Consider the following 14,983-nt stretch of genomic DNA (forward strand, 5'->3'; position numbering starts at 1 on the left):
AGGAGGGAGGGAGCAGGCTAGGACAAGCTGAAGACAAGCTGGGGCAGGCTGAAACTTGCAGAGCCAGCAGGAATTATAAAAGTACTCAGAGTCTTTAAAATGTTTTCCTTTTGTTAGAAATTGGCATCCGGAGGACAATTAAGATAAGGTTTTAAAAGAATAAAAGTGAGCGCCGGAGAGCGTGACTTGCCTCGGCGCCATCTTGGCTCCCTCCATGGCTAATCGCTGTTAAAGATATATCTTTATTTCTTACAAACCTGCTCCATCCCCCACTGGCGGAGGAAAGGGGTGGGGGAGCGCACCGCCCCGGCACCATCGGAGAGGGGGATACCATCATGGCCACCCCAGACACATGCCGTGCACCCCCCACGCTGCAGGCCACGCCCCTGCAGAGGGTGCCCCATGGCCCCGGGATGCTCGCCATGCCCTCGCAGGTGGTTGTGCCACACCCCCGGGACGCGCGCTGCACCCCTATGGGCAGCGTGCCATGCCACCGGAATGCGCATCACCCCCCCAGGACACTCACCAGCCTCGCCCTCACCTGCTCTCTGCCCCCTCCCGTCAGAGCATGCAGCTTCTCCACTGCCGTTCCCCCAAGTCCCCCCAGCCCTATCTCTTCAGAATTTCACTCCTGCAAGAGCCATGTGCTGCAAACCCACAAAGTGTCCCTATTTTCAAAGGACAGTCCCAGATTTACAGGTTACTGATTTGATCCTGGAATGTCCTGCTTTTCCTTAGGATGTCCCTATTTTCATGGGAGAAATGTTGGACGGTATGGAGTTTTGCCACCCCCTTGCCAAGGAGATAGAAGTAACTAGGGAATCTAAAGGCAGCCTTGCATAGGGAAGGTTTTTTTTAAAGTTTGTTTTATTATGTTATTTTATATATGCTGGAAGCCGCTCAGAGTGGCTGGGGCACCCCAGTCAGAAGGACGGGGTATAAATAATGTTGTTGTTGTTATTCCCCTATTTTCATCAGAGAAATGTTGGAGACAGTGGCGTAGCGTGGGGCGTGCAGGGGGGGGGCCGGCCGCAACATCTGGGGGTTAGGGGGCGCAAATCCACTGGTTAGGAGGGCGCAAATCCACGGGTTAGGGGCGCAAATTACTTGCCTTGCCCCGGGTGCTGACAACCCACGCTACGCCACTAGTTGGAGGTTATGCCTGGACGCCTTTTGCAAGCGCTCTCTCGTGCAAATGCTTATACAGTGGTACCTCGGGTTAAGTACTTAATTCGTTCCGGAGGTCCGTTCTTAACCTGAAACTGTTCTTAACCTGAAGCACCACTTTAGCTAATGGGGCCTCCTGCTGCTGCCGCACCGCCGGAGCACGATTTCTGTTCTCATTCTAAAGCAAAATTCTTAACCAGAGATACTATTTCTGGGTTAGCGGAGTCTGTAACCTGAAGTGTCTGTAACATGAAGCGTCTGTAACCCGAGGTACCACTGTAATGGGAAAGTAATGGGAAAGTCCGTCTCCGCCCAGCGCGCCGAGAAAAGAGACAGAAAAGCGCGGGAGGGCGCATGGGCGCGTTTCCGCCCCCATTGTAGCTTTCACTCAGGCCAGCCCCTCTCCTCCCGCTGCACCAATCGGAGTCCAGCATCTCCCCCCCCCCCCCCCCCGCCAGCCCAGCCCGGGCTTTGTATCAGGCAGGATGCCTGCTTTCAATCTTGCAGCTTCCGCGAAGCGAGGTTGATTTCGTGCTGGCTCTGAAGGCGCGCCATGGCGAGGAGCGCGAGGGACTGCCTGCTGGATTGCCTGGAGAACTTGGAGGAGGGCGAGCTGAAGAGGTTCAAGGTCAAGCTGAACGAGTTCCCCGTGCGCCCGGGCTACGCCAACATCCCCCGAGGGCGGCTGCAGAAGGCGGATGCGCTGGACCTCAAAGATCTGCTCATCAGCTTCTACGCCGAGGAGTACGCCGTGCAGCTGACCGCCGAGGTGCTCAGAGCCATCAACTGCAAGGACCGCGCCGAGGAGCTCCTGGCCGCCACCGGGAACAGTAAGGAGCGGCTGGGAGGGAGAGCGGCGCCCGATCTTAAGGATCGCCAAGGTGGGAGGGGAGCGAAACTTTCGCCTGGTCCCGAGTTCGGCGGCTTTGCAGTAGCTGCTGCTACAGCCAGAGAAGATCCTCCGGAGATGGGAAGAGGCGGTAGAGTAAAGTTGGTTGAGGTTCATCGGCACTCACTTAGCAAAATTGGGGAGTGGGCCCTTCCACTTAAAAGCCTCGCCTCGCCGGGTAACTTGCCCTTTTCGCTTCTCTCCATCTAGTTTTGTAACTACGTGAAGTCAAACAATGAGACTAAACTGCGATGAGGGAGGATTTCAAAATGAAATAGTAAGTCTCTGATCGCTTATCTGCATAACAGTTTTATTGGCCTTGAAGTAGTTGAGAATTACATTACAGAGAACATAAGATAGAAAATAATAAGTAAATAACGTTTTTTGTTAGCAAGGACTGTCAAGCACAAAGCTTGACTTTAAAAAAAATGCATTCGGGGCTCCCCCCCCCCCCCTGCTTTCATGGAAATGCCTCCGTTCAGTTGCTTTCGCTTTCGTGTATTTCATAACGCCCTTTCCATCTATGGACTTTAGAAACTGCCTTGTTCTTCTTTTAACTCATTCTTTACTTACATTCTGCCCCATGAGGGCTAAACTTTGTACTGCAACGAACTCCCGGACTTGCTCAGGTTTAAGTGAGCAATTTCGCACCGCGAGACATTTCAAGCTTAAAGCCTTTATTTCATTTCCCCATTTGCTTTAGAAATGCAAGGCTGCTTCTCAGCCAGAGAGGTTGCAGCAGCAATAAAAAGGAAGGACCAAACTGCTGATAGGCAGCTCTGAAAAATATGGATTGAACTTTGACAGTTTATATTTGTTGGCACAGGGCGGGGCACAAGCACCTCAGAGTCACAAAGAAATAAGGGAACAGTTCCATGGAATAATTCTGATAACATGAAAAAACATGCATAGTTAGAGAAAGGATGGAGAAAATGTGTTCAGCTTCACTTCTTTAAAACATTTTTAAATGGAAAGCTATTTAGGATATTTTTCTTTAAGGGAGCCCGAATTTTCACCCAGGATTTTATGCCCCTTTGCACCCCTTCCCAAAAGATTCTCCTCGCCTCTGTGCTCTGTATTAGGAATTAAAAGTGCAAAAGACCCCAGAGGAAGTGGCATGTTTAAGTTTCACATCTAGTTATGCCGTGGTTGGAGGGTTGTTTATGTCCTCTCTGAGAAAGGTGTACTCTTGAAGCAGACAGGGTCACCAGGTGGCAGCAGCAATAAAATAACCAGACTGCTGATTTGCAGCTCTGAAAAATGCAGGTTGGACTTTGTCCCTGTGTACTTGCTTGGATCATTATGGACACGACTTATAGCTCTACGCTTCCTCCCTACCCTCCATTACCAACAACAGCAACCAACACATCTTCCATCAGCTTTGATGTTTGCCAGTCCTGGTTAAATGGAGCCCATTAAATGAGGCTCAAACAACTTTAAATCTGCTCTGAGAAATAGCTGGCCATTGATAACAGTGGCCGACAATAAAAGACAAAAAAAAAATCCCCACAAAATATTCTTTTGTTTTCTGTTTACTTGAACTTTAAAATAGGTTTACACCAACAGCTTGATTTAACTGTAATGTTTTAAGATCTAATAGGCCACAAGAAGGGACATGGGTGGCGCTGTGGGTTAAACCACAGAGCCCTAGGGCTTGCCGATCAGAAGGTCGGCGGTTCGAATCCCCGCGACGGGGTGAGCTCCCGTTGCTCAGTCCCTGCTCCTGCCAACCTAGCAGTTCGAAAGCATGAAGTGCAAGTAGATAAATACATACCACTCCAGTGGGGAGATAAACGGTGTTTCCATGTGCTGCTCTGGTTCGCCAGAAGCAGCTTAGTCATGCTGGCCACATGACCCAGAAGCTGTACGCCGGCTCCCTTGGCCAGTAAAGCAAGATGAGCGCCACAACCCCAGAGTCGTCCACGACTGGACCTAACGGTGAGGGGTCCCTTTTTAGGCCACGGGATGTTGTGAACCTGAAGTTATTGCATGTTGGCTCCGAAAGCCTCTCCCAACCACCCAATTCCACAAATTTAAGGTCAAACATAGGATGGATGGAAGAACCTTTGCTATATACAAATTTCTCTCTTTTCTCTCCTGCCTCTTCCTGGCTTCTCTGGTTCCCACAGTTGGGATTATGCATGCCTTGGCTGCAATTTGGAGCCTTTTAGAGAGCTTCTGACATGAATCTAGGATACCCCATGCTTTTCCTTCTGTGATCACATTTGCTTGTTTTGCACCTTTACAAATGCATTTTTTTCTTTTGTCTCTCTGATATTTGCAGTTCAGTGCAGACCCCTGTGCCTTGCACCAGTGCCTCTCAAGTCATAGTGTAGTCAAGGCTGGTCAAGTTGCTGTCATTATTTATTGGTTGATATACTGCTTAAGGCCTAAACTGGCTTTTAAGCAGTTCTCAAAACAGTTTTTACCCAAAGAATTCTGGGAACTGTAGGCAGATGAGCTACTAGGAATGCTCTGTTAGCAATCCCTCCCCTCATGGAACTGCAATTCTCAGGGCACGGGGGAGGAGGGAATGAGTTGGGCAACCAGTTTTAAGCCCGCAGTGTGAATGTGTAGTAAGATTTCTGTTCTTTCTCTTTCCTTGTAGGACTGCAGTTTCCAAACTCTTCCAACGTGCACTTCATCGAGCGGCACAGGGAGGCGCTAATCCAACGGACCACCCCAGTGGAACCGGTGCTGGATAAATTGTATGGCTCTGTCCTCAGTGATGAGCAATACCAAAAAATCACTGCCAAGGAAACTAACCCAGACAAGATGCGAGAGCTCTACAGGCTTGTGCCAAGCTGGGACCTCCGGTGCAAGGATATGCTGTATGAGGCACTGAAGGCCAAAAACCCACATCTCGTAAAAGATCTGGAAGAGCTTTGAGGCCCCAAGGGAAGGCAGAAGGCAAGACCCCTTTCAAGGCACCAGAAATCCACCTCCCTATTGCCAGGGGAATCCTACAGACAAAGCCATACCATGTATTTTCCCAAGCACTCACTATGCTCCAATCAGGACACCATGAAAAGGCAAGAACAGCCTGCAACCATAGCAGGGCTCTCATAGTCAGAGCTGCTGTGTAACCTGGGAAGGCAAGAGGGGAACCTGGTTCTGTTGTTCAGGCCTTTAGGGTGGGGCAGGGGACAGTTTTCAACATATATCGTAACACAACCCAGTGGTTCTAACTAGCCTTCCAGACCTCCCCATTTGGCTTGCCCTGCTCTTTTGGCCAAGCCACACCCACCTTCCATGTACCTGCTCTCAGGCTTGGGGCAGGTAAAGATGCCGCTGGGCCATGCAGGGGCGGCCTGTCACTTGACTGGAGGCAGCAGCTGTGCAGTGGTACCTTGGTTCTCAAACTTAATCCATTCCGAAAATCTGTTCCAAAACCAAAGCGTTCCAAAACCAAGGTGTGCTTTTCCATTGAAAGTAATGCAAAATGGATTGATCTGTTCCAGACTTTTAAAAACAACCCCTAAAACAGCAATTTAACATGAATTTTACTATCTAATTTGACCATTGTTCCATAAAATGAAACCAATAAACAACAGTCACACAATCAATCAATCAGTAGCTGAACTGGGTTCCACACAGTCACAAAAAGAGCCGCAAAAACAAAAACGCAAAATAAATAGCAAAATCAGACAGACCTGAGCATAACACTCAAAACAGAAGCGTGGCACTGAAATCAGAAGTGTAACACTCAAAACAGAAGCATAGCACTCAAATCGGAAGCATGGCACTCAAAACGGAGCACTTTCAGCTTCTGAAAAAAGTTCGCAGACTGGAACACTTAACTTCCAGGTTTGCAGTGTTTGGGTTCCAAGTTGTTTGAGTACCAAGGTGTTTGAGAACCAAGGTATCACTGTATAACACTTTGCAAGCTGCAATGAATGTTGGGGCTTGCTCAGCACTGTGCTAGGGAACCCCGATGATCAGCTGATAATTGGAGATTCTGGGCCCATTGCTATACCGAATGGGATCACCTGACTTCATTGTGACAGTGGGTGATTGACATGTAGGCAGACTGAATCACGGAGTAGATGGATAGACCCATTCAGTTTGCCCAAATTCCTTTCAGAACCACTCACTCTTTTGTGCTGGTAAGAGTGGAAGCTCAAGAGGTCCTTGTCATGCCTTTGGGGTTTTTTAAAAAGTCCACTTTTGAATCCCCAAATTTATGCACTTCACAGTTCAAGCAGGGAAGGAGGTGGTCGTTATAGGCACAACCCAGTGTGAGTATCTTGAGTCATTTGGGTGTGAGATGAAACAAGAGTAGCAATCTGAATCCTTTAGGGCAGGAATAGCTGGCATGTTGCTCTCCAGATGTTGTGCTCCACAGCTCCTGTCAGCCCAGCCAACAGGTAGAGGGGCCAGGTATGCGGTGCTGAAAAAGAGGAGATCAGTTTGCATATAGTGATTTATATGTATGGGTGCAAATTTAGAAATAATTACTGCAGTTTAAATAAAAAATACATATCATGGTGGGGATGACAGGCTGCCTGCTTCTGCGGGAGGCAGTGGAAGACAGGAGTTCCTGGTGTGCTCTGGTCCATGAGGTCATAAAGAATCGGACACGACTAAACCACAAATCTTAAAGCAGACTTGGACTGGGCAGTCCTCAAAAAGAGGAGAGTCCTCTTTAATGTAGGACACCTGGCTACCCTAGGCCAGTAGTCAGGTCTGCTGGGAGTTGTAGTCCACCACATCTTGAGGTCCCCACAGTGGCTACTCCCGCTCTAGGGTGTGCCATTTTGTTTTGTATTCTGGGTAGAAAGTGGCTCTGAAGGCGAAGCCCTTGGTGCGGTTGTCAGATTTCCTGGATTGCAGGCTTTCCTTCCACTGCCCAAGTAGCACAATTTTTTGTCTATATTCTAAGGTTTTTACCTCCCCCATCCCTAAAAAGCCCACAACCCTCATCCCAATTTCAAAAGCTGTTTGGACTAACTTAAAAAAGCCCTCTGCAGGCAGTCAGTTCAGAGAGAAGGGGTTTCTCATTTCTGGCTATAGCCACTCTGTTCATTTTCATGTGTCCCCTGACAGAGATTACTTCTTGGGGAATGTGTGTTCTTGCTTTTGCACTGAAGAACTGTAGCAGCTTAGAGCAAAGAGGCAAGGAAACCTCTGAAGCTCCTGATGTTAGATCCCAACTTCTATCATCTCTGACTATGCTGGCAGCAGCTTCATTCAGTGGCTGTTGAACATACTCCATCTTCATTTAACTGTGTGGTTTTTGGGGGGGGGAGTGCAGTGTTGACGTTTTTAAGATTTTCTCTTCTGAAAACCCGGTGGTTCCCCTCAGTGTTAGAAACTCAGATATATATATGCCATAAAATCAGGCGCCAAATGGCATCTCACACCTAAGCTATGATCACCAAAATGGAATGCCTATTTGCCAGGGGCTTGGACTAGATGACCCTCGGTGTCCCCTCTAGTGCTACAATTCTAGGATTCTATTATCTCAACTACACTGCTTGTCAACAGTTCTCTTGACCCGGTATGCAAGAAGGAGAAACGCACACTGTGGAAATGGAAATAGTATTAACTATGGACTAGGACAGAGGTTTTTAAACTGTGACCGCCAGCCTGGCATCCAGAAATCTCCATGTAGTCGTGTGCCAGTAGCAAAACACACCTGGGAAAATTTAAACACTGGTTCGCCTAGGCATGCTGACATCACCGCCTTGTTTCTTGGCAACGCTATTTCGACTCCACTTCTGTTGTCACTTGCTCTCCTCCCAATCAGGAAAAAGTAATGTTAAGTGATCTGCCCTAATTGTGGTTTGTGGTGAGCCTGTGCTAAGCCCCTCTAGTGAACTGTGGAGATCATAGAGTCATAGAATGACAGGGAAGGTGGGAGGGACTGTCTGACTTACCCATGTTTGCTAATATGATTCTGCCAAGGAAGTTAATGGTTTTGACAGAATCCAGACACTTTTAGTCTTTTGCTGAAAATCCAAGCAGTTAAAGCATATAGTGGCAAATTAATTAACTGATCGTTTATTGTCCTTTAACACACACCAGGTAGATTCATTAAGTGAGCCATCTTTGCTGCCCTGATATCTCCAATCTATCTGTTAATCCCTATTGTGAATACCATTCCCTGCTCACACCTCCCAGCACCCTTCAAAGGAATAAGGAAGGTGCACAAAGGGTGAAATTAGGTTTTTGTCATGATAGCAGATGATCTTGTAAATTGCTTTTAAAACTCCCATCAGCCCCAGCCAGCAAGGCCAGTGATCAGGGGTGATGGGAGTCGTGGTGCAGAATAACAACAAATTTTATGAACTAAAATAAAGTTTTGAATACACAGCTTTTGATGCAAATCACTCTGGTACAAGGAACCACTTTTGCCTCTCCTTTTTGTCATTCCATTTTATCAGACAGTTCTTGTCAATATTCCCTAAGATGTGCCAATGCAATGTGAATTTTTATGAAACTGGGGGGAAACCATGCTTCATCAACTCAGGACTTTGTTACATATAAAAAGGATATGGAAAAGGAATGTTTGTGAAGTGATGTTATATGTGCCTTACAGATGGATTTTAGTAAATGCGACCTTCCCAATTCCAAGCCTGCTGTGTCCTCATTTGGTGAGAAGCTTGTGTGGAGTGGGGTTCAGCAACCCAGGAATTTCCTTGGAGATCAGTTCTGAGAAATCCAGGACGGGGCGGGGGGGTTCTCATTGTGCAAGCAACTGCCAGCAATTGCATCCTTGGATTTCCTCAAGGCTATTATTGGGCTGGTCCCAGAGTATGTTCTGAAGGCACACGAGGCTACAAAAATGATACAATTATGCACTATATAAAATAACTAAAATACCTTTCTGAAGCTAAGCAGGTCTAAATCTGGTCAGTGCCTGGATAGAACTATAATACAATCTTGGGTTTTATGATGGTAGAAAGGTGGCATATGAATGTAAGAGAATAAACAAGAATAAAGCTAACAGTACAATTTCATGCATTTATACTCCAAAGCGAGTCTTGTTATGCTGCTAACTTTGGCCACTATCCTCAACGCATTTACTAGCAGTTTGAAAGCATACCAGTTCAAGTAGATAAATATGTACTGCTGTGGCAGGTAGGTAAACGGCATTTCCGTGTGCTTCTGACTTCTGTTATAGTGTTATGTTGCGCCAGAAGTAGTTTAGTCCTGCTGGCCACATGACCCAGAAAGCTGTATGTGGACAAACACCAGCTCCCTTGGCCTGAAAGCAAGATAATAATAATAATAATTTTTTATTTATACCCCGCCCTCCCCAGCCAAGGCCGGGCTCAGAGTGGCTTACAAACAATAATAAAAACAAGAAGAATGATTACAACTTAAAAACAAAAATAAAATACAACATTAAAATAATGGAACATTAAAATATTAAAATGTAGCCTCGTCACAGGAGGAGAAGGAAAAGAAAACAAGAGAGAGAGAGAGAGAGAGAGAGAGAGGGAATCAAATTGGCTCCAAGCCAAAGGCCAGGCGGAACAACTCTGTCTTACGGGCCCTGCAGAAAGAAATCAGATCCTGCAGGGCCCTGGTCTCATGAGGCAGAGCGTTCCACCAGGCCGGAGCCAGAGTTGAAAAGGCCCTGGCTCTGGTTGAAGCCAATCTAACTTCCTTAGGGCCCGGGACCACTAGGGTGTTGCTATTTATGGACCTTGAGGCTCTCCGTGGGGCATACCGGGAGAGGCGGTCCCGTAGGTACGTGGGTCCTAGGCCGTGAAGGGCTTTAAAGGTCAAAAGCAGCACCTTAAATCTGACCCTGTACTCCACCGGGAGCCAGTGCAGCTTGAAAAGCACTGGGTGAATATGCTCCCATGGCAGAGACCCCGTGAGGAGCCTCGCTGCAGCATTCTGTACCCGCTGGAGTTTCTGGGACAGCTTCAAGGGCAGCCCCGCATAGAGCGAATTACAGTAGTCAAGCCTGGAGATGACTGTCGCATGGATCACTGTGGCCAAGTCAGGGTGGGAAAGGTAAGGGACCAACTGCTTGATGCGGCGAAGGTGGAAAAATGTCGCCTTGGCTGTTGCTGTAACCTGCCCCTCCATGGAAAGGGAGGCGTCAAGGATTACACCCAAACTCTTAACGGAAGGCAATGGCACTAATTGGGCCCCCGCAAGAGAAGGGAGTTGGTCCCTCATCCCCATGCCATCCCGACCTAGCCATAGGACCTGTCTTCGAAGGATTTAGTTTCAATCGGCTCCCACGAAACCATCCAGCCACAGCTTCCAAGCATCTGGTCAGTGTGTTCAGGGTCGAGTCGGTGTGGCCATCCATCAGCAGATAGAGCTGAGTGTCATCAGCATATTGGTGACAGCCCAGCCCAAAGCTCCGGATAATCTGGGCAAGGGGGCGCATAAAGATGTTAAAAAGCATTGGGGAGAGAATTGCGCCCTGCGGCACTCCACATACCAAGGAGTGGCGCAACGACATTTCCCTCCCTAGTGCCACCCTCTGTCCCTGACCAGAGATAAAAGAGCACAACCAGTTACGGGCTAAGCCCTGTATCCCCACGTCTGCGAGGCGGTGGTCCAGAAGATCATGATCGACCATGTCAAAGGCTGCTGACAAATCTAAAAGGATCAGCAGTCCTGACCCGCCTCGATCCAGTTGTCTACGGAGATCATCTGTTAGGGCAACCAGAGCCGTCTCCGTCCCAAAACCAGGACGGAAACCGGACTGAAATGGATCTAATGCCGATGTTTCCTCCAGAAACCTACCAAGCTGTTCAGCAACTGCTCTCTCAATTACCTTACCCAGGTATGGAAGATTTGAAACTGGGCGGTAATTGGATAGGTCTAAGGGATCTAATGAAGTTTTTTTTTAAGAGTGGACACACCACTGCTTCCTTCAGTTCCCCTGGGAATGTCCCCGTGTCAAGGGACAAATTGATAATTTCAACCAGGGGGGTCCGCACAACATCTGGACACTCCCTAATCAGGCAAGACGGGCACGGATCGAGGAGACAGGTGGTGGGCCTACCAACTTGGAGGAATCTATCCACATCAGTAGGGAGTATCCGATCGAAATGGTCCAACACTGGACCTGAAGTCAGTCGAGGGGCCTCCAGTTCAGTCACTGTATCTAAATTGGCAGGGAGGTCACGGCGGAGCAACAGGACTTTCTCCGCAAAAAAACTCGCGAATGCCTCACAGCTGTGGGTCGAATTTGTGCTTAAATTTGGTTGTCCTCCTAAGGACGTTATTGACCTAATTATTCTAAAAAGTTGTGCCGGGCGAGAGCTAGCGGATGCAATGGAAGCTGCAAAGTAAGATTTCTTAGCAGCTTTCATAGCCGACTCATAGGCTTTCATAAGCGTCCTATAAGATGTTCTTGAGGCTCCGTCACGAGTCCGTCGCCATACTCGCTCTAGCCGTCTGAGATCCCGCTTCATTTTCCGGAGCTCCTCAGTAAACCAAGGGGCCCGGTTTCGACGGGGTCGCAGAGGGCGCTTAGGCGCGATCTCATCAATGGCTGCCAAGAGCCGGTTATTCCAGTCCTCAACAAGGTCATCTAATGAGTCGCCAGGAGGAGCAGGGTTCCGCAAGGCTTGTCGGAATCTATCAGGATCCATCAGTTTTCGCGGACGAGCCCAAATAGGTTCGCCACCCGAGCCGGGGAGGAGCGGGAAGTCAATCTTGGCTTTCAGGGCGTAGTGATCAGACCATGGCACTTCCACAGCAGGGAGCATGATCACATCTATGCCAGCCCCAAAGATCAGATCCAGCGTGTGGCCTGCTTGATGAGTGGGGCCCAAAACAACCTGGGAGAGCCCTAGTGTTGCCATGGAAGTCACTAGGTCCAGAGCCTGTGAGGAGGGAGCAGCATCGGCATGGACGTTGAAGTCTCCCAAAACCAGTAGGTTTGGGAACTCCAAGGCCCAGCCCGCCACCACCTCCAGCAGGTCTGACAGGGTTGCTGCAGGTGTGCTGGGTGGTCGGTACACCAGCCAGACAGCCAAGCTCTCCTTGGTGCCCCACACGAGACCAACACATTCAATGCCGGAGATCGTCGGTGATGGCAGAGCTCTGAAAGAGCAATCCTCCCGGAATAACAACGCTACTCCTCCCCCCCGACCCACAGTCCGCGATTGATGGAGGACAGAGAAACCTGGGGGTGTTATGTAGGGAGACTACTTCGCCTTCCCGTACCCAGGTCTCTGTCACGCAAGCCAGGTCAATCCCCTGCGAGACAAAAAAGTCACGCATGGTGGCGGTTTTGTTGCCTATGGACCTGGCATTGCACAGCACCAATGACGGAGGTGTGTAATCCTTGCTCTCCCTACCCTCATCCCTTGGGATGGGGCGTAGATTGGAAGGGGTTCGAGGATCACTGCACCCCAGTCGCCTTTGACGGGACTTAACCGTCCAGGAGTCCTTTACCTTTTTTTACTAGGAAGAAAGCCCTGCATATTTCTGGGACTTATTTCTGAGTAAACCATCACAGAATTGTAGAGTTGGAAGGGACCCTGAGCCTGAGGATCATCTAGGCCAACTCCCTGCAATGCAGGAATATGCAGCTCTCTCATACAGGGATCGAACCTGCAACCTTTGTGTCATCAGTACCGCACTCTAACTAACTGAGCTATCCACATAGGAAGCTGCTTTACACTGAGTGAGACCATTGGTGTAGCTCACACTCAGTATTATCTACAATGATTCTCAGGAGCTCTCCGGGGCTCCAGACAGTCTCTCCTAGCCCTGCCTAGAGAAGCAAGGGATTGATTCTGGAACCTTCTGCATTCAAGGCAGATATTCTACTACTGAGCTACAGCCCTTGCTCTGTCGTGTGGCTCTTCCTCAGTCCTCTTACCACCAAGTAGCCCTAAGGATTAGGGCATGGGTAGGCAAACTAAGGCCCAGGGGCCGGATCTGGCCCAATCGCCTTCTAAATCTGGACAATCCGGGAATCAGTGTGCTTTTACATGAGTAGAATGTGTGCTTTTATTTAAAATGCATCTCTGGGTTATTTGTGGGGAATAGGAATTTGTTCATTATTATTTTTTCAAAATATGGTCCAGCCCCCCCACCCCTGGATTAGTAGTACGACTCATGCAACACATTGGCAACTAATATACACACAATAATTACCAAAATAATTATACATTCTTTATCAATCTTCTGAGAAAAATACAAAACCTTGTGTAAAGCCACAGAGACTTACGAACTACCCAAGCTAAGATGAATTTATAATGTCTGGTTTCAATGGATTTTTCAGATGCTTAACTCAGTCTTTTGTTTTCTTTATCTTTTTAAGTAAGTTCATGAAGATACCAACAAAGGGTAAGTTCGGTGTTTTTCACAATACTGAGAGATGCTAGTGAAGTTGTAGATGGATGTTAGTGAAGTTGTAGACAGGGTACCAGCGTTTTACACCTGTTTCGCCCTGGCAGTCCAAATAATCAAGAGGCCGCTGTTCGCCCCTGATGGGGCCCTTTTACTGGGGCTTGCAGGTAGCACACTCCCAAGGTAGTTTTCCAGGCTTCTTCGGTGGTCTAATCTCAAAGCCGTGATAAGTATATTGATATTCAGTTTCATAAAGAATACTATTTCTTGCCTTAAGCTTAAGAAGACAAGAATAAGAGTTTGGATTTGATATCCCGCCTTTCACTCCCTTTAAGGAGTCTCAAAGCGGCTAACATTCTCCTTTCCCTTCCTCCCCCACAACAAACACTCTGTGAGGTGAGCGGGGCTGAGAGACTTCAAAGAAGTGTGACTGGCCCAAGATCACCCAGCAGCTGCATGTGGAGGAGCGGAGACGCGAACCCGGTTCCCCAGATTACGAGGCTACCACTCTTAACCACTATACCACACTGATTTGCTTAGCAAGGTTACCCTGTTTGGATCTGAGTGTAAATACACGGTTATTTCCCACACCTGTGAATAACCTTATAAATTCTTTACATCTGTTTTATCAGTATCAGTTAGCTACGCTGGTTAGTGAGCTCTGATCCGCAAGTATTACATTTACCTGTATGGATAGTCTATCTAAAACTATTTGGCATGTATGCCTCATTTATTATTTATTCGTTATTTAATATACAGATGGCTCAGTATTATTTTTGTTGTCATTCACTATATGTAATGTATTCAATTTCATCAGCTGACAAAGATTCATCTTGGAAAAAGTTGATTCAATCCGGATATACTGTTTGGGATATCATCTATTGAAAGGCGCTGTGGTGTTCCCCGCCAGCAATTCATTTTGTTGACTACTTCTTGGTTATTGCCTGATATTTTGAAGTTGATGAATTGTAAATTTTGAATGACATTCTACTACTAATAATAACACATTTACTATATTCATTAGCCACATGTTGCAGCTGTATTTGAGCAGACGTTTGTCCACAGACAGCTTTTCTGGTCATGTGTCCAGCATGACTAACCCGCTGCTGGTGCAACAGAACATCGTGACGGAAGCCAGAGCGCAAAGAAACACCATTTGTGTTCCCGCTGCAAAGGTACCTATTTATCTATTTGCACTGGTGTGCTTTCGAACTGCTAGGTTGGCAGAAGCTGGGACAAAGCATCCGCCGCAGGGATTCGAACCGCCGATCTTCTGACTGGCAAGCTCAAGAGGCTCAGTGGTTTAGACCACAGCGCCACCCACACTGTTTGACAGTGGAAGGACTCCCACAAGAGGTTGTGGGCTCTCCTTCATTGGAGCTTTATAAGCAGACGCTGGATAGCCATCTGTCACAGAAGCTTGGGTTGAGATTCATACATTTTGCACGGGCGACCCTCAGGGTCCGTTCTATCTCTACAATTCTATGGCTGCTACTTTCAGGTCCCTATCCAAGACATGCAACTAAGTGTGTGTTCTTACCCCTAACACAAACTGGGCTCAGGCCCACCCTATACAGTTCTGATCTCCTGGAAAAAGCAAGTCGGCTGAATTAGAGACATTGTTGGGGGTTAGGGATGCTGATG

The 14,983-nt window shown here is 47.9% G+C and overlaps 1 protein-coding gene across 4 annotated transcripts; it reads left to right on the forward strand.

The window, feature by feature from the left end:
* Positions 1–681: 681 nt before the first annotated feature.
* LOC307201260 (apoptosis-associated speck-like protein containing a CARD) lies at positions 682–8,626 on the forward strand. Of its 4 annotated transcripts, none has more exons than XM_079950312.1 (3): positions 682–699; positions 1,675–2,048; positions 4,665–8,626. In XM_079950312.1, exons 2-3 carry the CDS (start codon positions 1,721–1,723, stop codon positions 4,943–4,945), a joined length of 609 nt encoding a protein of 202 aa, XP_079806438.1. In that variant the 5' UTR covers positions 682–699; positions 1,675–1,720; the 3' UTR covers positions 4,946–8,626. The 4 variants fall into 4 exon arrangements, with proteins under 4 accessions (XP_079806438.1, XP_079806439.1, XP_079806437.1 ...); XM_079950313.1 differs by lacking the exon at positions 682–699 and adding an exon at positions 755–772; XM_079950311.1 differs by lacking the exon at positions 682–699 and having other exon boundaries at positions 1,624–2,048.
* The last annotated feature ends 6,357 nt before the right edge of the window (positions 8,627–14,983 follow it).

The sequence above is a fragment of the Podarcis cretensis genome (assembly GCF_951804945.1).
Source record: "Podarcis cretensis genome assembly, chromosome: 13".
In the NCBI taxonomy this organism is placed as follows: domain Eukaryota; kingdom Metazoa; phylum Chordata; class Lepidosauria; order Squamata; family Lacertidae; genus Podarcis; species Podarcis cretensis.

Coding starts and splice junctions, on each gene's coding strand:
- LOC307201260 (XM_079950312.1), top strand. CDS start 1,721: ATGGCGAGGAGCGCGAGGGACTGCCTGCTGGATTGCCTGGAGAACTTG. Junction 2,049..4,664: donor CGATCTTAAGGATCGCCAAG/GTGGGAGGGGAG, acceptor CTTTCCTTGTAG/GACTGCAGTTTCCAAACTCT.